The sequence below is a fragment of the Acinonyx jubatus genome, chromosome C1 (assembly GCF_027475565.1).
Source record: "Acinonyx jubatus isolate Ajub_Pintada_27869175 chromosome C1, VMU_Ajub_asm_v1.0, whole genome shotgun sequence".
In the NCBI taxonomy this organism is placed as follows: Eukaryota; Metazoa; Chordata; class Mammalia; order Carnivora; family Felidae; genus Acinonyx; species Acinonyx jubatus.
Window position 1 is genome coordinate 45629990 of NC_069381.1, and position 22670 is coordinate 45652659.

A 22670-nucleotide genomic window follows, 5' to 3' on the forward strand; every position below is an offset into this window, starting at 1 on the left:
TGGTTTTCAAACCGAGAGTTTATCAAGCTTTTTTTTTTTTTTTTTAAGGGGGAGACACAACTCACAGACATAGTCATGGGGTCTTTCCCAATTTTTTGACTACACACTCCTCTCTCTTCGCTGCGACTGCTTCGCCAAGCATACAAGTGCCTGAAGTAAATGATCTAACTCCTCAATGAAGCTTTCTTCCTCTTTCCACCAGGAAAACAGAGGCCTTTGCCTGGTCAGGTGGATGCTTAGATAGAAGCAGTTTTGTCTTCCAATCCTTCGTCTGAGTATCCAGTAGAAACTTGCAGAATAAAACCAGGCTAAGCTGTTGTTCTCAAACATGTTTATTTGTTAACAGTTATACATGGCGTGTTACAGAAATTAATGGAAAATTTCTAAAAATTTCACTGTTGCTGAATGTATTGTACATAAAGTTAAAAATAATGTGTCCATATATGTTAACAAACTGTCATCTGAGGTAAAGTTAAAGTAGGTCTAGAAATGTACTGAAACAGTCACTTTCTCTTTCTCATCTTTATTAAAAAAATATGTGTCAGAACGCAGAAATTGAAATAAACCAAACCCACAGAGTAAACATTTTTTTTTTTTTTTTTTAAAAGAAGGTGCCCGGTACATGACAGGATGGGGTTTCAGGAGACACTGGGATGAGGACGAATTATAAAAAAAGTCTTGCGGCATGGAAAGATTGTAGAGCTACGGGGCATGGGGACAGAAGGACAGGTGGCGTTTCCCTGGTTTCAAAATTTAAAGTGACAAATTTAGTGCTAGTGAAGGATGAGGAATTAACAGTTGTACACACGGATTTTCTATTGGTCTAACCGGAACTGGGCAGACTCTCCAGGGCCTTTTGGTTTTGGTCCTCGGCTCTTATTTGGAAATTCCACTGTACTCTTGGGATAGGATATGGTGGTTCTGAGCTCACCAACCAGTGCTTGTTAAAAGACAGAATTCTGCCAATGACAACGTGGATGGCAGTTTAAAATCTTGACCTTATTTCCCTCACTGCAATGCATCACATGGGCCTCTTTGTTAAGTGCAGAGCCAGTTACACTTTGGGTCACATTCAGTGAATGATGACAGGTCCACTGGGCTGTCACTCCCTGCTATGGAATGAACTCCAGAAGGTGTAACTGAAACAGCAACACTGGCCAGGCTAGCGTTCACTTTGAACGTGTCACAGGCAGCCCAAAGCATCAGTGTAATGGCGTCGTGCTTCAAGACAAAGTCAAGACAGCCATATTGAGGGAGAAGATATAGCACCACTTGTTAGAATCAGAATCATGGACAACGGAGCAATTTAAGCCATTTCCCCCATGGGAACTGCCTAGTGTATCAAATCCCCAGAAAACAGGATTGAACCGATTTTAAGACGACTCTCATGGTTATCAGACCTTTCCCATTTTCCCCTTTGTGTGAAAGGATTATTTAATTATAAAATGGACGTGCATTCCTGGAGAAATCATGTGGACCGACAGGTGACAGCTACGGGGGGAGGGGGGTAAACGGCCCTTTTCGCTTTTCTGGTTCTTTGGACCTTCCACATTAGGATGGCGTTGACATATATTCTGTACGGACATTTGGTCAGTTTACCTAAGTGGGAAAAAATTACGTTCCAGCCATCTGTCAGTGTAAAATTTGGGCCTTGAGTAGTGACAATTACCTTGATTTTCGATTTTCTCTTTGTGAGCCAAGTATTACCTTCTTTCAAATCGCTTTTGTTTCTGTTCATATGAAGAACCAAGATACACAGGTACTGAAGTCAATCATATCGATGCCAATTCTACTTTCCAAGGTTTAAAACCAAGTAATGATAGTTAACCCCAAATCCAGTTAACCGCATGGTCCTCTAAAGTTTTCTCCTTAGTGTTAAACCACTAAATTCAACATACTGGAACTGCATAGGAACATCGGGAAAACACACTTGACCTGTAGCACAATTCTCTGTAGGGCAAAAATAGAGAGATTCTTTATGAAAATCATGTGCTAAATGTATGAACTGAACACTGTACTTTTTGTCTCATCAATGTAAAAAAAGGAAGCTTAAACTCTTCTGTTTCACATACAAACAGTTCAATGATCTCTATGGGGGTCGGTGGGCGTGAAGAGATGGGAGGGAGTTTCAGAATCTAAAGGACAGGCCTTCAAAATGTGAGCATTTTCTTGTGTTCTCCACCGAGGGCGGGTGTTCTTGTGGAAGGGCTGGAGTAGACGGTGGGGTCATGTGCTCCCTTCTTGCTCACTAGCTATGGATTGGCCAACTGCTCTGCCAGCTGTCCCTGAACTCCAGCTTTCCCCCATCTGCTCCACATAACATCTGGAGAGGGAGCCCCATCCATCAAGTTTGTCACATCCTGCACTCAATCTGCTACCTTCTCTACAGTGTAATGGCATTATTAAAAAGCATTTTCATTAACATTTATATTTACAAAAAAAAAACTGGCATTTTTTTTTCATTAGAACTCCTTAAAGCCATTTCCCTTAAATATTTAAAGAGTTTAATGGTAAGGTTTTTTTTTTTTTTTTCAAGTTATAAAATAAAAATCCCATTTGAATTTTCTGATGTACAAAAAGAGATAGCGATGAACAGTTGTGATCCTGGAATCAGTTTGTTATTCCGAATATTCGTGTCACCATTGTTCCATTAGAAAGTCGGTTTTAAGATCCAAAACCGCATAACCAGGATTGTACCAGAATTATTTGGCAAATGACTTTTCTTTGAAAATGGCACGTGGAGAAGACACTTGTCTGCATAGCATCACAGCAGCAAGATATCGGAAAAATAAAAAATATCATTTTATTCTACTTAAGAGTTTAGAGCTTCTTAGAAAACCAGATGCATTTTTTCGTCTTTCTCATCAATGGGATTCCGATGTCCTTTCCTACTCGCAGAATGAAGATTCGAACTGAAAGCTGTCTGTCTTCACCAGAGTGCAGAAGAGCTAAAGGGGTGTTTTGGCAACATTCTTGATCATAATCAACCACTTATCTGTCTTGTGATTTTCAAGTGAATTCCTTTCATATGAGGCTTTTCTTTTCCAGTTAGATTTCCTCACCCATATCTAAAAAAAGTCAAAAGCGATACAAAAATCTTTACACCCATTAATTTTTAAACATGACAAAGGAAAGGGGACAGAATGGCAGACCAGGCCCTGTGGAGTGATGAAAATACATCATCATACGTCCAAAGGCAAAGGGATGACGATACTGTTGTCACGAGGACATCTTGCTCATGTCTAAAAGAAGTCAGTGCCAACCCTGCTGTCACTCTCTGAGGCCTGTAACTCCACATTTGATGTCTTTACAGTGGCCAACAGGTTGAGAAATAAAAAGAGAATTATGATTTTGCATACTGGGTCATCTTAAACCCATGCTGAGAGAGCTCAGAATATTTGTCAGGTAAGCATTGGCTTGACTTGTGATTTAATGTTAATTTTTTATACTTTTGTGTGTCTTTTTTTCTCTTGTGCTGCCATAGTTATCTGCCATTGTTGCCATGAATTCCTAGGTCCCTCTTCCAAATGAGTTCTGTTGGGCAGTCATGAATTTCTTCATGGGATGAGGTGAGGTGAAAGAATACAAGAGAGCCTGTCACGATGCCGATTTCCATGCCAGTCTTGAAGCACCTGCCATGAGCCCACATCGATGCTATTTCTTAGGTCTGTTGATCTGCGCATAGAGAGGCTCCAGCTCCTATGGACAGAAGGACAAAGTGAGACCTGCTCTTTTCCAGTTAGGATTTCCTGACACAGCTTGGGAAAGAGGGTTTGGGATGAGAACAGAAAGATGACAGTTTATGATGGATGACCTTAGGTACGTTTTGGATTATTTGATCATGACGCATGTCATTTTGGCAACTTTGTTTAATCACTAAGAATAACTACTCACCCAGGTCTGTCCTTGGTTTTCAAGCTGAGACTGGTTCCCCATTAGGGGAAAAGGATGGTATAGCAGAGAGAGCTGGACGACCTGTGTGAGGTGGGCAAGATACTTATCCTTGCTGAGCCTCACTTTTCCCAACCATTAAATAGGACTAATACTGTTTATCCTACAGGGTTCTTGAGAGAATTCGAGATAATCTATATGTAAAGCGTCCAAGCACAGTGCTTGGCAGTAAGAGGTCTTCAGAAAATAACAATCATCAAGAGTCGAGTTGAAAATTTTCCAACATAGTTTTATGAATGTCTACTTGAAACCACTGAAATTCTATTTCAAACTGTCTTTGGTTTCTGCAGGCAGTGAGGACTGAGTACACTTTTGAGCAGGAAAAACAGCGATTATGCCTTTAGCTCTTAGTGAAGAGCTTCTGGGACTCGTTTCCACTAAATCTCCTGCTTCAGGGTTGACCAGTCATCCACCTGCACCCTGGAACTGGCTGTCCTGAGACGCACACAGGGACTTTGACCTGTATGTGACAAAGCAAACCTTCAGTCCAAAGGTATATGGGAAATGGTGTTTTGCCTTGTTGACACTAGAGACTTCATGCTGAGATGGCCCGGGGTGCACTGGCCAAGCAGATCAGATCAAGACACTGGTCTTAGGCATATACAGGCCCTTCCTTTACACTTGACCTTTTGCTGTCCACTCTTGGATATTTGTGCCAGAGTTAAAAGGAAACAGTGACATCTTAATTCTGTCATATTTCTCTATTAGCCTGCCTGTTGCCATGTGGGTATAGATCCTTTCTATTTGCTTATTTTCTTCAACCATCAGATTGAACTGATATTCTGTGAGCCCTGGCTATGCGTCTGGCACCATGCTAGGTATCTTTAAGGACGGTGTCTTTTTAGCTTATCACAACAGACTTGTAAAGCAGATGTTTTATCTGTTTTGCAAATGGGAAATCACGTACAAAGCAGTGAAGCAATTTTCCATGCTCCTACAGCTAGTGAAGTTTGGAACGTGAGACCTGAAAGTAGGGTCCAGTGCTTTTTCTAGGCTACTACAACAATTGCCATGAAAAAAAAAAAAGAGAGAGAGACAGAAAAGACCAGTCCTTCAATCTGTAGTGTTGTAGAGTGCTTCGGGGTTTACAAAGCACCCTCCTGTCTTATTTTATCTGCTTAACCATCCTGGGAGTGGCTTTTATTCTTTCCATCTCATTTTGCAGATAAAATCTGAAGGTCATAGAAGTGGCGTGATCTCAAGGTCATCGAGCTGCACCTCATGCATTTAATAGATCACATTGCTTGCTTTTATTGTACGGTGGGAATGGACTAGGAGATAATTTTGTCCAGATCCATCATTTTATAGGTGAAGAATGTGAATCCTAGAGAAGGGAGCTTTTGTTTCCCCAGAATCACAAAGTTACTTAGAAACCACATCCTGAACAGAATCCAGGACTCCTGCTGTCAAATCTAAGATGTCTTCTTCTAGACCTCACTACGTCTGTATTCTTCCAGGAAAAAGCATCCGTCTATCCTTTGAGAACCCCTATTCTGTAACAGGAGAGAATACCAATTGGTCCCTCCATGCTTCCCACCCATGGGACTTCATACTGCCCTTAGAAACATACAGAGTAAGTGTAATCTTTCTCCCAAATGTCTCATGACAGAAAACAGGGAAGCCCATTATTCCATATCCTATCTCTGGGTTACTGCTTGCTAAGTTCTTCTGCTATTTTACACGTGCGGACCCAGCACAGTAGGTGCTCAATGAATGAATTTGTTGGATTTATGAATGACTATGATACAGCTTCTACTCTCTCCTCTGTGCTGATCACTTTGTCCTAAATACAGTCCAGTTTGGCTTAATTCTCTCAAACTCTAACCCAGCAAAATCTATAGCAAGAGGATTTGTTACGCACCTCATCTCTTCCCTACCAATGCCTTGAGATGTTTCAAATACCTACTGCAAGGCTAACCATGCAACCTTACTGTGTTTGTGTTTTGGGGGTGGGCGGGGTAGAGCAAAGGGAGAAGTAGTGAAGTCAAGTACAAGTTCTGGGGAAAAAACATGTCCTGTCTATGCTAGGCTATAGGATGTATCTTCATCATTCCTGGGTAGAACTGCTCCGCCCACTCTTCTTTTTGGATATCCTAAGAACTCAGGCCGCCTTGATCTCACCCTACAATTTGCTCTATTCTAATTTTGGAAACTAATTTATTCAACAGAGAATGACACCTAAAAACAGAAGAAGACAGCAGGCCCAGACAGGGTAATTAATGCCACACTGCATTAACTTTCCGCAGCTGAGATAAATATTCACACATCTCCTGCTTGCCGGAATCTAGTTTCAAATACCCATCACAACAGTGGTAAGGACTGCAGTCAACTCTCAATTATCCCCACTAATGAAGGGGAGCAGTGGTGTGGAAAACCCCAAGCAGCAGATAATCCCAAAGTCTGACACTGTGATGCATTATACGTTTTGGCAATAGCTTTAACTTCCTTGTTACAGAATCTTAGACTGTCAGAGCTGGAGAGGAGTAAGAAATCATTTGATCCAGAAATTTCTGACCTGGCTTCTGGCAAGGTCATGGTGGGGTCTTCAGGCTATTTTCAATATTCCAAAAGCCTAAATGGAATCATACATTAACATAGCACACCATTGATATTTTTTGTTTTCTTTTGGCAGATCTGACCACATCTCTGCCCTCCTTCAAAGGCTTCCCAATCACCCACAGGGTAGGGTCAAAGCTCCTTAGCTGGGCACACGAGACCCATTTGTCTCTTAGTCCATTAGAGCTAATAAATGCCCCTTCCAGACCGTGAATCAAAACCCAACCTTCAGGTCACGTAAATCATGGTTTTTTTGTTTTTTGTTTTTTTTTTAAATATCTTTATGCCTCTGACAGAATGATCTTTCTGCAATGGATTTGGTCATGCCATTCTCCTGCTCAAAACAATCCTCCTGACTCCTTATTACCCCAAAGAAAATGCAAACCCCTCAGGATGGCACCCTTCCAATATGGCTCCACCTTCTTATCCAGCCTCATTTATTTCCATTCTCTCTCTTATGCCCCACCTTCTGCTCTTCTGGTCACCCTGGTCACATGACAGGATTTTCCCATCTCTGAGACTCTGCTCGGGCAGTTTCTTCTGCCGCTGGGGCCTCCCTTTGTCCTACAATGGGAGTTTCTACTTTCAGACCCAGCTCCAGTAGAAAGACTTTCTGGACTCTGCAGGTGACATGGGCCACTCAGAATTTGGGCACAGTGGAGCTCACTGTGTAGAACATACTAGAAGATAACATGATGCAGTGCAGACAGAGGTCTATACAGGTCACGGCAGGGGACTAGGACTGGAGGACTCTGTGCGGGTTACTTTACCCCTCTGATTTCCAGTTTCTTCATTAGTAAAATGAGCCTAGAAGTCCTCTCTGTGAGAGGTGGCGGTGAGGATCGAAGGAGGAAATATACATTGATTACCTAGCAGAAAGCCTGACACGTAAGAGATACTCCAAAAAGGTTAGGTCCCTCTTGCCTGGGGATGTGGTTTTATCCCTCCTTTGTAAAAGGTAGTTTTAGGCCTCACAATCACCTGTAGGTGGCTTCTCCTTCAGAGCACATAGGAGCCACCGTAACGGGGCTCTGTCAGGAAACGTAATAATGGCACTGGACTAGCCCAGGGAAATTGTGCGGAAAGAATGTGGGGTTAAACCTATAGAATCTGGGTGCGGGGTCCCGTGGAGAAGACACTTCCACATGTTTGCAGACGATGCCCCGTACGAATTATGTGTTCATGTACAGTAGCCATGGAGAATCACAGAATTAGGGCGATAAGAGCTTATGTTTACAGAAACGTATACAGTCTGCAAGAACTTCCTTAGCTCACAGACACCATCTCACTTGGGCTTCATAGTGAGGCTGTCCCCTGGATATTCCTATCTCTACTTATAGCAAAGAAGCAAGTTTCTCAGACTCTGGGGACTCACCCAAGGTCATTCAGGCAGCACAGGGCAGAGCTGGGATAGAACCAGGTTTATTTGCTTGCTTGTTTTTTAGCTTTTTTTTTTTGTAATTGCAATTAAATATGCATAGCAAAGCATTTGCCATTGGAATCATTTTTAAGTGTGCAACTCAGTGGCATTAATTATGCCTGCAGCGTTGTACAACTCTGTCATCACCCCAAACAGACTGCACCTACTAAGCAGTCTCCATAGCCCCAACCCCTGGTAACCTCTAATCTGCTCTCCATTCCTGTGAGTTCACCTATTCTCATCTTAAAATCAACTTCACTGAGGTGTAGTTTGTAGACAATGAAATGTTCCTATTTTAAGTGTACAGTCAGAGGAGTCCTGAAAAACATATCTACCCGTGTGGCCCTCGTCACCCCGATCAAGCTACAGAACTTCCACAACCTTCCCTGTGTCCTTCTCAGTCAACCCCTCTCTCCAGTGCCAGCCACCAGCACTGATCTGCTTTTGACCACTATCAGCAGATTTGTCTTTTTCTGGAGTTCCATGGAAACGGACTCAGGTATCCTTATGCCCACTGTCCTCTCCACTACCATGTGCTCCCTCTTGTGGAAGGTCAAAGTAAGAACGGCTCGGGGCCTGACACCTCTCGCCTACAGGGAAAAGCTGAGGCCTCAGGCTTGAGGGTTGTTTTTCCTGAAGTTTCGGAAACAGAGGAGAGCAGCCCAGGGTGTGGTCTCTCATTTCTGTGTCTGCTTCCTCGCTTCCCCCAGTTGGCCACACCATTTTGGCTTGAAGTTTCCTATCCCACCTTACGATGAGCCCCTTTCTGAAGCCACCTAAATTATGCTTAGTCCTTTGCACCCATTTAATTTTTATTAAGTTTATTTTCGGAAACCAAAATAAATCTACCAAAGGATACGTCCCTTGAAAAAATTATGGGTGGAGAGAAGACAGGGCATGCTGAGAAAGGTGGTCTCAGAGGAGAGGTCAATGTGCACCATGCAATCAGCTTGCTGAGCAAGCCCGTCTATGTCTGGGGTCAACACTTAGCCAAGCCAGGGGTGAGACCGGAGCCAGATAGGAGCTAAAGCTTGAGCCCCTCAGCACCACCCTGCTGAGGCAATAACCAGCCCCAACACTGGGGCCCAGCTAAGTGGGGTTTTTACATTTCCTGGATTTGCAAATGAAAAAGGTGGTGGTAGCCAGGGAGTGGAAATGAGGCTGAAATGAATCAAGTCCTATCTGAAGACATGAATAGAATCATTAAAAATGCATGGGTTTTAGAGCCAGAAAGACCCTAGCAATCCTAACTTCCTGTATGAACTTAGGCAAGCATTTTACCTGGGCCTCAGTTTCTTCATCTGTAAAATGGGGCTTGTAACATCTACCTCAAGGGATTATAACAAGTAACAAATGAGCTCAGATAACATAAAATGTTTTAACAAATGCTGGGAGTCTTTGAACAAAAAGGAAAAAGAAAACCCCACAAAGTTTTCTGATCACTTTCAGGCTGCATGTTTGCCTTTCAGGGTAGAAAAGTCTTTAAAATACAGGATGGATTTAAGACCAATACCTCAGAGATGGACACTGCTGCCCAAATGCACTTGCTCCCTGGGATCTTGGGATGTTGAAACACACTTGGTGAATCCAGAGATGCAAAATCTGAGTTGGGGGGGGGGGCTGTCCACAAACATTCTGATCAATTCTACATTTCTCCAACAATGATGGACACAAATTATCTGCTTTGCACATGTACATCATCTTTCTTGCTGTTGTCACAAAGTAGATGAAGTCGCTGAGGTTGTTGACACCAATTCTCTGCCATGAGCAGAGGGTCCTGTCCAGAGTAAAGTCCTGGTCATCAGGAGAGGGTACTGGATCTCAGGCCAATAGTCTCTGGGAACCCTAATAAAGTCAGCATATTTAAGGGGCTTCAGTCCTGTCCTTTGTTAGAATAAGGCAGCCTGGGGGAGGGGTGCTGTTAAAGATCTTGTGTGAGGAGTAGGTCTTCCATACCCTGACTGGGTGAGCCGGACAAGTTAGAAGGTTCTAGAATGTCAGCTGGAAGGATATGGGAATTGTTTTACAGAAGAGAAGACCAAAGGTCAGAAATGAAGCCATCTAGCTCCAGTCACACAGCTGTTAAGTCAAAAAGAAGCTACTAAAACCCATGTGGTCCTGGTGGGGTTGAGAGCTCTCGAGCTATATAATGTGGATGTAGGTTCAAATCCTAGCCCCATTATGTGTATATCTTGTGATTTTAGCAAGCCATTAACCTGTCTACTTGTCTTACTTGTCATATCTGTGAAATGGGAATAATAAAAATACTTAAGAGGGTGACCCTGAGGATTGAATTAGGTGATTTTCTGGAAGGGTTATAAACATGCTAGTAATTTTGAAATATATTTTATTAGTAGTAGTAAATGAAAGGCATGGTGATTACCTTCTGCAGAATGATTCTAGAGATAGTGAGTGGGATCTAAATCAGAGGTTGGCAAACCATAGCCCGTTGGGCAATTTTGGTGGCTGCCTGTTTTTAATAATTAATTTGATAAAGTATTTTAAATAAAGTATTATTGGCACTCAGCCACATTCGTTCCTTTATGCATTATCTCTTGTTGTTTTCTTTCTCTAACAGTAGAGTGGACTTGTTGTGACAGAGACCTGGCCCACAAAGCATAAATGTTTAATTTTTTTTTTTAATGTCTGTTTATTTCTGAGACAGAGACAGAGCATGAGTGGAGGAGGGGCAGAGAGAGACAGAGACACAGAGTCCGAAGCAGGCTCCAGGCTCTGAGCTGTCAGCACAGAGCCCAAGGCGGGGCTCGAACTCACAAATCGTGAGATCATGACCTGAGCCGAAATCGGATGCCGAACCCACTGAGCCACCCAGGCGCCCCAAAGCATAAACGTTTATAGAGTTTGCTGACCTCTGGTCTAAACGATCAACATATTCTACTTGTGCCCATCCCTTCAGTGGCTTGGACCCATTTCGAAATCTTGCTGTTTAGTCTGGTTTTCTCTTTTGATCTCCAGATTCTTGAATCCAGCAGCCTCCTGCATCTCTACTTGGCTGTCTCATGGGCATCTCAAGTTCAACTCAAGTTCCAAAGTAAACCCACCCTCTCTCTGCTCAAGCATGCTGTCCTGTCTAGTTCCCCAAATTAGGAATGCGGGGGTTGTCCTTGGTTATGGCCTTGTCCTCACCTCCCAGTTCCCTTCAGTCTTAACGGTCTCCTGATTTCGTCTTTTAAATATTTCTGGGCACCCAGCCCACCTCTCCACCGTGGCCGACATGGTCCTCAGAGGGGCCCTTCCCACCTCCTAACTGCATGACTCCAACGCCTTGGGGTTGGACTTGCCTCTGACTGTTATGTCCAAGAGACAGACAGATTATTTTCTGTTTTATATGGTTCTTTGGTTTAAGGCTCTGTTGTTTCATTGTATTTACAAATAGAATAATAACAATAATTCCAAATACATGTATTCTACTTCCAAAGCCGACAAAGCACTTTCATGGTCATGATTATTGATGCTGGGGCAGCCTGGGGAAGGAGCTGTTATAACTAATTACCCATATTTATCCACGTGAGGGACCAGGATACAAAGGGGTTACGTGCTTGCCTAAGGTCACCAGCTTTGAAACCATAATCCAGACCTAAGTCCCTGACTCTATGCACTTCTTTCTTTCTTCTTACAAAGATTGTGTTTTTATTTAAAAAATTTTTTTTTAAAGATTCTTCCACCTAAAGCGTCTGAAGTTCAGCTTTCTTTTCCCTTGAACACTAGAAATCCATCAGGTAATATTTTACATGTCTTGGATTCCCACTATGAAGATCGGTATTAAAAACATGACAACGACTTATTATTTATGGCAATATCTATTGTTACTAAGGGAGACAGACCAAACAATTCCCCATTGTTACAGATGCAACTTCGATTTGACAGCTGGGAAAGTCTGATAGGCAGTTTATTTACTTAGCCATTTAACCAAATAAATGTTTTCATTTTCCTTTCATCTCCTCAAAAGCTAACGTCTCGCCCTTAAAACTGCTCCAGCAACACATCAGTGATGTATAAATTACCTGCCATTCCCACACCAGCCATTACAATATTATTTGGGTTCTTTTTCTTCCCCCCCCCCCCCCCCGTTGACCCAGTCTTTCAAAGACACGGGATTGTCCCAGACGGGAGGGTAAGGGGAAAAATGAAATAACTGAAGATATTTCCCTTTATTGCTAAAACAGAACTGGTGTTTGAGATTGGTACTGAAGCTTCCACCTGCGAGGACTGAGTCCGTTTGTTCTCTCTTACTATGGTGTGACGGTGTGATATGGCTTTCACTTATTAACAGATGTTACCCCACCTACTAAGAACCGTGTGGGTATTTCTAATCAGAAGCAGCAGCTGGAGATAAAATGCAAGGGTGATAAGAAGGACAAGACTCCTCCTTTCCAACTGTACAAAAACAGAGGGGAAAATAGAGCCACGGATGTACCTTTCTCTTCACAGTGTCCCTTCTCCAAATGTCTGGAAAGGCCCTAAGCTGGTGCAGTTAGATTTCTAATTGTGCAGATGAGCGGATGTGACAGGGGCGGAAAGATCACATGCAGCTTGTATTGCCGTTGATGGAGGGGCCCAGAAAGGCTCATGTGGACTTCAACTGTGGGTGTCTTAGGGGATATGTCTGCAAGGCTGGCATCAGCCTCTTGGCTTGGGATTCTCAACAGGCAAATGTGATCATGCCAAGTGAAGTGTTCAAAGGGAGAAAACTGTTTCATTGAAGATTACAGTCCAGCCCTTTTGGGGTTGGGAGCCATTTATTATAATTTATATGTGAATGTAAGCCTGCTTACTTTTTGGAAGTGAGAGATGGCCTGTGAGCCCCCAGCTGGCATCATTCTGATTATGGGACTGGGGAAGCCAGAGAACTAAGAAATCACATTTTCCCATGGCATGGGGTTCTGGATGGAGCATCAAACACGGAATAGACTGAAGCCCCAAGACCCGGCTCAGCTTGTTGGACTGTCTCAAGCTGAGCGGGCTCATAAAGATGAGGGTTTGATACATTGATCTGCAAATGGTGTAAGTCATCTTTGTTTTCTAGAAGAACTTCAATTTTAGGATGATGTTAGCTGTTATACTGACGAATGGCTCTTGTCACCTCTGGTTCATGCATCAAATTTTTCAAAAAGGTTGAGCACGTGAAATAAAACATACACAAGGGGGTAGGAAACCTCTTGGGGAATCTTTCCAAGCCATCCACCCATAATCCTCAGCTCTTCTCTTTCCTGGAACATTGACTTTGCCTTAAATTCACCAGCTTCCCAAAGAGCTTTGCAAGGCTGAATTTTTAGATGGGTATTTTGCATGGCATATGTGTTATTATATGCTACTGTACTGGTATAAAATGTAGCAAAATATACAGCATGTTGAGCTCTTTCATCATAAAATCTATTAACAAAATGCACTTCCCAAACACTGTTTTGGCTTTCAATAACTGTCAAAATAACTTACATGCGAACGGAGGATTTTGAGCCTCAGCACCGAGTTATGAATGGTGAAAACTATTTAGCATTTTAATGGTGCTGACCACGCTGTTCAGGACTAAGGAAAGGAACTCTGTGGGTACAGCGTTGCAGCCCTACACATTTGTGGAAAACTAGGCAGGTATCTGAAAATCGAACACATTCGTCAAGGAGAGACCTGAGAAACCACGTCTGGGCAACGAGGTGTACTTCTGTCTCCTGAGAAGGTTTGCTTCATCAGCTCCTCTTTCTTGGGACCAAATCAGATGTATTGAGATTCAAGTGCCAGAAGCCACTTCTAGTGAATGTAAGGACACTTCTCTCAAAGTAGCTGCTGATGGAATCTGAAGTGGTTCAGTAGCAAACCACATGCTATAGCACAGGTGCAAACAGCAGTGCCTCAAGCGAATGCTACGTGTCTCTGAGCTTCGCATTTTGCCTTTACGTTAGGAAGGGCGAGGGGGTCCCTTGTGGCAACACTAAATGGGCTGCTGTGAGCTTACGTCTATCAGTCTCATTCCAAGGCTTGTTCTTGCTTCTTCGCCTGGCTTCACCGGATGTTTGGTTGGTGACCTCTTTAGGTCTGTGGAGTGTAGGCAGATGCAGGGACACTTTGCTTCAAAGGTTAAAGCATTTGGATCCCACTGCAGTGAGAAATTATCAGGGTGGGCAGGATGCGTCCATCTCAGAATGCTGATGCTTTCAGAAACTGAATCCGTGTTAATATTGACCATGCCTCATTCTATCACCGCCATCCACTCAGAACATATCATTACTAAAAGAATGGGACCGATCCCCACTCCTCACCCTAACCCCTACCTAGCAGTATACGTCAAAGGTCATGCATCCATGAGGAAGAACAAGATGGCAAATAGACACGACGCAGGGAGAAAGGGTGCAAACATCAGGAATACGCTCAGGCAGGGAGAAAGGGTGCAAACATCAGGGACGTGACTTCAGCAATGGAGAACAAGCAAAACAGAAAGCAGACAGCTTAAGGGTGAAGGAGATAAAAAGAACAGATACCTACCCAGACCTGTGCTATCTAGCTACTGGCCTGTGGACTTATATTATCACCACTGGGCTCCCCACTGGGCTCCCCAAATGGATCACTGTTGGATGAGGCCTGTGATCCATCAGGCTAGAACACAAGAAGATAACACTTTTTTTTTTTTCTTTTCAACAACGGAAAGCATTAGACAGCTGGGCACATTTTCATGCACACATATAATCAGTTATTTTCAAGAAGGCAGCACCTGCGGTTAGCGGGTGCCACACCCACAAATGCGGGACTCGCGGGAAGGACCTCATGAAAGGAACATGGCTTTCAGCTGCTCATTTGAACGTGAAAGAAAGCCCCTCTCGCACCCCGCCTAGAACTTGAGAGTCTATGCAGGGCTCCTCGCCCACTGTCCGTTTCAGATACAGAGGTCTTAATCTTAAGGAACAACAAAACCAGAAAGAACAAGGTGGTCACTTACAGCTTCTTGCTCTTCGCTTTTGCTGGGACTTTCAAAGCCCTCCTCGAAGATGTCGTCTGTGGTAGGATCACTGGCGTGGGATGCAGATGATTTGGACGGAGAGCTCTGTCTAGGGGCTGGGGTTGGAGCTACACAGAGACCATGCACAGAGAGGGAACATCATTAAGTGTCTGGCTGCAACCATTTACATCCCACAGGGGCCTCAGGGATCGGCTTATATTCGAGTCAAATCCAGCACTCTGCTTTCTATCCTAAGTCAGGCCGGTTGAACAAGCGAACATCTCCTCTGTACGTATTTACCCTGGCCCTCTCACACACCTGATGATCAGGTAGGAGCAGGTGCATATGGGCGGGTCGGGCAGTGGTTCTCAAGGAATGGTCCCTGGCTCAGCAGCAGTCGCATATCTGGGAACCTGCCAGAAATGCACATTCTTGGACCCCCACCCCAGACCTACTGGTTCAGAAACTCTGCATTTCTACACACTCCAGGTGATAAGCACCGACCAGATTTTTCTTTCTTCTCTCTTCCTTACCGTCATGCATTTATTTCAATAATAAAGAGACCGGAGGATGGTGATGCCCATGTATCGAGTGCCCTCTATGTGTCAGATGTGGCCAGAAACTTCACAGACAGGATCTCCAACCCTCCCAAAGCCTCTTTGAGGTAGGAGTTATCCTGATTTTACGGATAAGGGAAGTGAGGGTGCTAAACTGCTCAAGGCCACACAGTTGGTGAATGGTAGAACCTCGCACGGGGCAGGTATTTGATAAACACGTGTTGCACGAAGATAGCCTCAGTGCAGTGGGGGGATGGATGGAGCTGCTGGCAGGTTGACAACTAGCACTTTACTTCTCACTGCGTAAGGCTCTGCACTTTCTGTCCCGGCCTTCCCACGTTTTCCTCATCTCACTTGTTCCAGAGGTTCTAACACATATGCCAGTTGAAGCTATTCTTCTTTCAGCGATTTCTAATTTGGCCTGGAAAACACCAGTCACTGGCTCAGCCCCAAATGAGGAAGTGGTTGTGGCTTGATTTAGTAGCTAAATTCCAAATGACACGGATAAGGCCTCCCTACCATAACTGCCCAGAATTTACTAAATCTGGCTGTTTGTCACATAGTGAGTGATTCTCAAACTTGGTGAGTGCCTTTTGCCTTGATGGATGATAGGTATTTAGCATAATGATGCTCTTTACTTTGTGCCAGCAAGCTGGGCACCGCATTCACGGCGCTCTCTAATGTGAATGCTGCAAAGTGCTGTTTAGCTATTGTTCTTTTCTGATGAAGACACTGAAGCTCAGAGAGGTGAAGTGACTTTCTCAGAGTTAAGAGCGCCACGAAACAGGAGTGCTGGGATTCAACACGGGTCGGTCTCCGCTGTGCGGCCAACTGTGTGCTCCATTTCCCTCTTTTTTTAATGTTTGTTCATTTTTGAGAGAGAGAGAGACAGAGCGTGAGTGGGGGGCAGGTCAAAGACAGTGGGACACACAGAATCTGAAGCAGGCTCCAGGCTCTGAGCTGTCAGCACAGAGCCCGACGCGGGGCTCGAACTCACAAACGGCTAGATCATAACCTGAGCTGAAGTCAGACCGTGCGCTCTATCTCGGGTTGCGGTTTACTTTTGGTCCGACTGATCCTCCACTCAAAACATTCTGAAGGTGATGCTTCTGCATAAGAGGATATAAAGACTGGCTTCACTCTTTTCTTTGAAATAAAACACCTTTTTTTTTTAATTTGAAAGGAAATCGGTTTTGTTTTGTGAGACGATTATGGAGCAAACTAACTGTAGTGGGTTTAAGTGAGATGAACGATCTGGAATCACCCTGATGTGTGATAGCTGTTTAATACATGTTAGTGTAACTGGATTCTGAATTGTGTTTAGAAGTGGCTCATTGCTGACTAAAGGCTGAGAACCCAGGCTGACTGCTCCCACTTACCAGATGAAATTGATTGGAAGCATAATCAGGCATTTATTGACATGTCTCAGGCTGCAGAAGGTTTTCTAGAATACCTCTATAATCTACAAGAGTGGTTCTAAATTTGGGGCAATTTAAATCCTGGGGAACGTCTGGCAATATCTCGGGTCATTTTTGACTGTCACGACTAGGGGCAGAGGATGGGTGCTTCTGGAATCTAATGGGTGGAGGGCAAGGGTGTTGCTAAATGTCCTATGAGCACAGCACAGATCCCACATCAAAGGATGATTTGGCCCAAAATACCAACAGAGTCAAGGTTGCAGAACCTTGCTCTAAAACACAACAGTAACTGAGCGGCCTTTGTTTCCTTCATTTCAATCTCTATGACCTTTCGCAAATGTCTCCCACGGGCGAGATGCTATGCTAGCATTATGAGAAGGGTACGAACGATTAGGACACATTTCCTGTCCTCAAAGAACTGAAACTTTCCTCTTATTTGTGGCTGGCACACAAGCCTGTTGAAAGAGAGCGCTTGTCATCAAGAGAAGCTTATTTATGCATGGCTCTCATTCTTTGACCATTTCATTTTTTATTCATTATTCTTCATTGAAACCCTATGAGTTAGAGTTAATAGTGAGGCCCCTACTATGTAGATCATATGGCCTGAGTGGAAGCGTGTTGTTTATACACACTGAAGACATTCCTTTTCAGAACAGCCTTCCAAACCTGGCTGAAATGACACTATCTAATTGTGTTAGCATTAGATTTTTTCGACAATTCACGATATTGGCCAAGCAGTGATCCATATCATCTATGACAGTAATGAAAACGCCAAACTCATTGTTCCATGAGACTTTTCTTTTCCCTTATCAATTGTCAAGGCACAGGCTGAATCGCCAGACACGTTTGCGAACGGTGTCGACCAAGCATATCCACGCTCAAGCGTGTCTGGATTCTGATTGGCTACATGGGTATGGTTTTCCGGATGCTTGCAGTAGAAAAGTGAGCTGGGACAGAATCACTGAATGCCTGAACTAGGAGGCACGTGGCTCATCCAAGCCAACTCGCATATTTTACCCATGATACAGCTGAGGTGAAGAAGAAAAGTCATACGTTTACCCAAAGACACAGCTTGTGGTAGGAGAGCCAAGGTTTGGAACCCTGGTCGGGATTCTGCAGAAAACCACTCACTATGCAACTATAATGGTGATAAAAAGACTTTAAACTCCGTGAGGTATACAATGCTTCAGTAACTGTACCACTGAATCCTTTTAATATCCCTTAGCCTAAGAGAGATGAGGAAATTGAGGCTCATGGAAATAAAATCACTCGCCCATAGGCACGAAACTACAAAGTGATCAACCTGTTCCTTGGTTCCCAGTCTAGAGGTTTCTGCGACGCTACCGATTTTTCTCTTTGCCTACCCAAAGCCTTAAGCCCAAATCTGGCTTCTACTATACTAGTTGGACGAGACTTACAGCTGCTCTTTCTCTCTCCCAAGTTTTCTCTTGATCTTAATTTTCTGTTCTAATTTTTTGTCCTTGTCCCCCAAACGTCTGCGGTTCCCATTTACCCTGCATTTCCATTTCAGGAATCTGTGTGTCATAAGCAGGGATCATGAGCGAATGGATGTGAACAAATAAAAACTTGAGCAGCAGAGTGACATGGTAGAAAAGCGACAGGTTTGTATTCGATGCTCCCCTTCTGCCTACCCTCCTGTTTTTGAACTTCACTTTATTGGCCAAAAAGGTCTAACAAAACCTGTAATAAGCACTGTTATGAGTATAAAAGTAATCGAAGCCATTATACGAAGTAGGTATGTATATTACTGTTGGTACCTCGTACCGGGTAGCTATTATTATTGTTAGTAGTGATGTAAACAAGGAAGCCTGCTGCATGGGAACCGAAAGGAGTTCACGGACTCCAGAAGCAAGGCGTCGCTCTCACTGGATTTATGTTTCCAAAGACAGGCACTCACGTGAGTTGGTTGATGGCGTGGTAGACGTCACGGGGGTCAAATTCAACTGGGAGATGTCAAAGTCGTCACAGTCATCTGTATCCTGTGCCACCCCGACTTTGTTGAAGTAACTGGAGAAGGCCTCTGAGGTACAGGTGAGGGAGGGTTGGTCGGGTTTGCGGGAGGGCACAGGTGGAGGCTGGGCCATCTGGAAATCCTTAAACATCTCTTTCCCCATTTTCTGTCTGGGCTTCTCGGTCTGTGGACTTGACCTGGCGGAGTCACCCGTGGTTGGGACAGTCGCAAGCGGGGTGAGGGGACCTTGGAACATGGCAGCTGGCAAAGGCATAACAGTTTGTGCGGGCATGAAGGCGGCTGGCGGAAACTGCCCGGCCACAGCTGGCCAGGGCTGCTGAGTGGCAGGGAAGAGACCCGGCTGGCCCCATGCGATGGGCTGAGCCCCCGGCATCACCTGAGCGACTGGTGGCTGAGCACCCATGGCGATCTGCTGTTGGACGAGGGGCTGCTGGCCCCAGAAGGATGGGAGGACAGCGCCCATTGCAACATAACCTGGAAGGGGGTAGAAGAATAGTCAGGCACCCTAGGAAAGAACAATCCACGTATTCAAGGGATAAGCAGAAAGGTAACGGAACAACCATTAAGTGGCAGGCTATGTGCAAGGAACTGGAGACACAAAGATGAGTAAGACGGAAGTCCCTACTCTTAGGGAGCGTTCTGTCTAGAGCAATGGTCAGGGGAAACTTCTCCGAGGAGGCGATTCATAAGAGGAAACCAGAATGCAGTGAGGGAGCAAGCCAGGCAGACATCTGGGGGATAATGACAATATTGCTAGAATTGCTAAAGATTTCTGGCACCAGAGCCTCGAGAGCCGGTGTGCCCCACGGGAAAAGGCAGACGACTGGAAATCAGGCACATGTGGGTTTCAATCTTGCCTCCCCTTCTTCCTAGGCCTGGGACATTCTCAATCGCGCCAGTTTTCTAAGCTCAAAGTCAGGCTCCTTGTTGGAAAGCCAGGTAGGAAGATCTTTCTTCCAGGCATCGAAGCCGTGTGCCAAGGCAAGAAGAACCAGAGTGTCAGTTTGCGAGGCACGGGTTAAAATTCAGACCGCCATTTCTTATCTCTGAAATTTAGGGAGCGCTCACAAGCTCTCTAGGGCTCTGCCTCCTTATCTGAAAAGGGGACGTTAAATACCTTCTGTCACACAGGTCTGGTTTACAGATAAATGGAGATGATGTATGTGAGGTGGAGTACTACACCAGACACAGAGTGAGCATTTGGTAAATGTTAGCAGTTAGTAGTATTTGAATCAGATAAAGCCTTTGAAGTACTTAATTCCTTGCCTGTATACAGCAGCCATGCAATAAATGGTAGCTACAGGTATTATTACACATGATTTCTGTGTTATGATGACGATGTCAATTTTAGGTGACTGTCTACTCGGGGGCACCTCATACAGTGGCATATGTTGGGTACTGCGAAACTCCAGGGCGTCTACTCATGTAGGTTGCCGTGAGAATTGTTCGCCGTACTAAGTCCTTTCAGGTGAGATATAACCATTTTAAAAGCAGCACAACTGATACGTTCACATGAACAAAAGTAACATGAATCATTTCCACTTATGAAATGACTATAACATTCTAGGTACAGCATTAGATAGATGCTTTACATCTTCACAAAATCCTTGCAGGGGAGGTGTTCTTATTATCTCTATTTTAGGGATAAGGAAATTGGTGCTCAGAGAGGGAAAGTACTGTGCTTGGGGTCACACAGTCAGCATCAAGTGGGATCAGGATCTGAACTGAGGTCGTCCATCCCCGAAGCTCATGTTCTTCCCTCTGTACCACAGTGCCCCACGCAGATGGCCAAGACCAATTTCTGATCTTCGCACGGTCAGTACACCTGATACAGTCACTCAGGGTTTCGGCAAAGTGTGGGCGGGCCCAGAGAAACTCCCACGTGCTTCCGGTGGTCCCTGCCCTTCTCAGGGGGCCCAGGGGCCACATGCATGTGCCGCTGAGCCTTGGAGACAGATGCCCCGGCCAGGCGGAGTAGAGGATGGAGACGCCGACTTGGCCTGACTTCTCAAAACCAGCCTTTTCATGGCTGTCAGAAGGAGTTTGCAGGTGTGCAGCAGTGAGGCCAGGAAAGGAGGAGTGGATGCAGGGTATCCTAGCAACTTCCAAAGGGAAGGCAGGCAGGCGCTGTGGTGCTGGTCGGGTCATGGGTGATGTCAATGACCCCGGGGAGCCCAGAGAAATCGCGTGCAGAAGGCATCACTCACACTCCAGCCTCAGATCCCTTCAATGATGGATAAGGAATGGGGGCGGCATTGAAAGTCTAGCCGTTTCCTTGCAAGGTGACAGGAGGTGCCAGAGAGTCAGAGACAGGACACATGGGCTTCTTGCTGATTAATCCAGCAGTGTGCAATGCACTTATGGAGCATCAAGAAGCAACACAGACAATATCCTTATGAGATCCCCTGAGCCCTAGTGCACTGAACTAAGAGGGGCGAAGACACAATGATGTTGGCACTCCAAACCTGACAGTCGCTTACGTTGAGTTTCACCTCACCTATCACCTAATAAGGCTGTGACTTAAGCCCACCAACAGACTGAGAATTCTGCAAGTGTGTTTCTTACTTTCTGATTTATTTGGTGGGGCCCAGGGGTTCTCAGTTGGGAGGGCTACCATCCCTTAGGAGGTGACCAGGATATCTGGGGGGTGTATTTGGTTGTCAGGGCAATTTGCTAGAGGGAGACACTACCCGCATTTAAGAGGCGGCGAGCGTGGATATCCTACAATGTCTGAGACCAACGTGTGCAAGTTATACCACAGTGTATGTTACAACTGAGTATGGACTGGACTTTGAATTACGTGGAAAGGCAAAGTTTCATTGCATAGTTTTCTAGGAAGGTCACAACTGTGTACTCTGAGGGCAGACTGTATTTTGTTTTGTTTGAAACACTGTTAAGAGCTGCTCCCCATTTGGGAAAGCCGTGGTCCCGACAGAAACACTTCTGGTGTTTGAGCCAACACCACGTTCATGCATCTGTCTGCACCTGCAGTGTCGCTCTTTATAGGTATGCACACCAGGCCGCTTAGTAGGACATCTAGTGTGCTCGGACCTGGGCATTTTCCGTATTCAGATATGTATCTTTTTATTATAAGTTAGCTTTTGAAAAGTTCCTCCTTATAATGCAGGCATCATATTGACTTTTTAAAAAGCTGTGTAGGTAAGTTATATTATCGATGAATTTCAAGAATTTAAGGGTGACATTACAAATATTTGTCATAAAAAGGGGGCACTGGGTCTGACACGGGGGAGACATGGATCTTTCAACTACCTCAAACTTGCTGCCCATTTATTTTTAAATGTTTATTTATTTTTGAGAGGGAGAGAGAGAGGGAGAGAGAGAGAGAGAGAGAGAGAGAGAGAGAGAGAGAGAGAGAGAGAGAGAGAAGGTGGACAGAGGATCCCAAGTGGTCTCTGCACTAACAGGAGAGAGCCTAACGCGGGGCTGCTCAAACTAACGAACCATGAGACCGTAAGCTGAGCCGAAGTCGGACACTTAACGGACTGAGCCACCAGGGCACCACTTGATGGCTATTTTGATGAAGGGATGGAAGATTTCAGCCTCCAGCCAGGCTATTTTTTAGTTTGCTTCTGCTCCGCCCCCCCCTCGTTGCCCCTGGAGGACTGTTCTAAAATGCAAATACAGTGCTTCATTGTCTTGAGTATAAGGTTCAGATGCCTTAGCTTGGCTCAGGAGCCTTTAGGGGTCAGTCCCCTTTCCCACCTCTCCATCCCATTTTCACGGGTACCTTTCCCCACAGCAGCTGCAAACAAAACTCCACCTGCTCTCTCTCATCTCTGCTGGTGCTTCTGCCCGGAAAGCCACC

At 44.8% G+C, this 22670-nt stretch overlaps 1 protein-coding gene across 22 annotated transcripts in view; it reads right to left on the reverse strand.

Annotated features, from left to right (window-relative positions):
* Positions 1–314: 314 nt before the first annotated feature.
* Positions 315–22670, reverse strand: part of DAB1 (DAB adaptor protein 1) — a 405747-nt gene continuing 383391 nt past the window's right edge. For 16 of the 22 annotated variants that reach the window (XM_053214123.1, XM_053214124.1, XM_053214125.1 and 13 more), the window contains 3 exons: positions 18770–19318; positions 14877–15004; positions 3706–3975 (listed from right to left, as the gene is read on the reverse strand). In XM_053214123.1, coding sequence (XP_053070098.1) covers positions 3877–3975; positions 14877–15004; positions 18770–19318 — 776 coding nt within the window. In that variant the 3' untranslated portion in view covers positions 3706–3876. The other 6 variants (XM_015072345.3, XM_053214136.1, XM_053214133.1 and 3 more) reach the window with 2 other exon arrangements.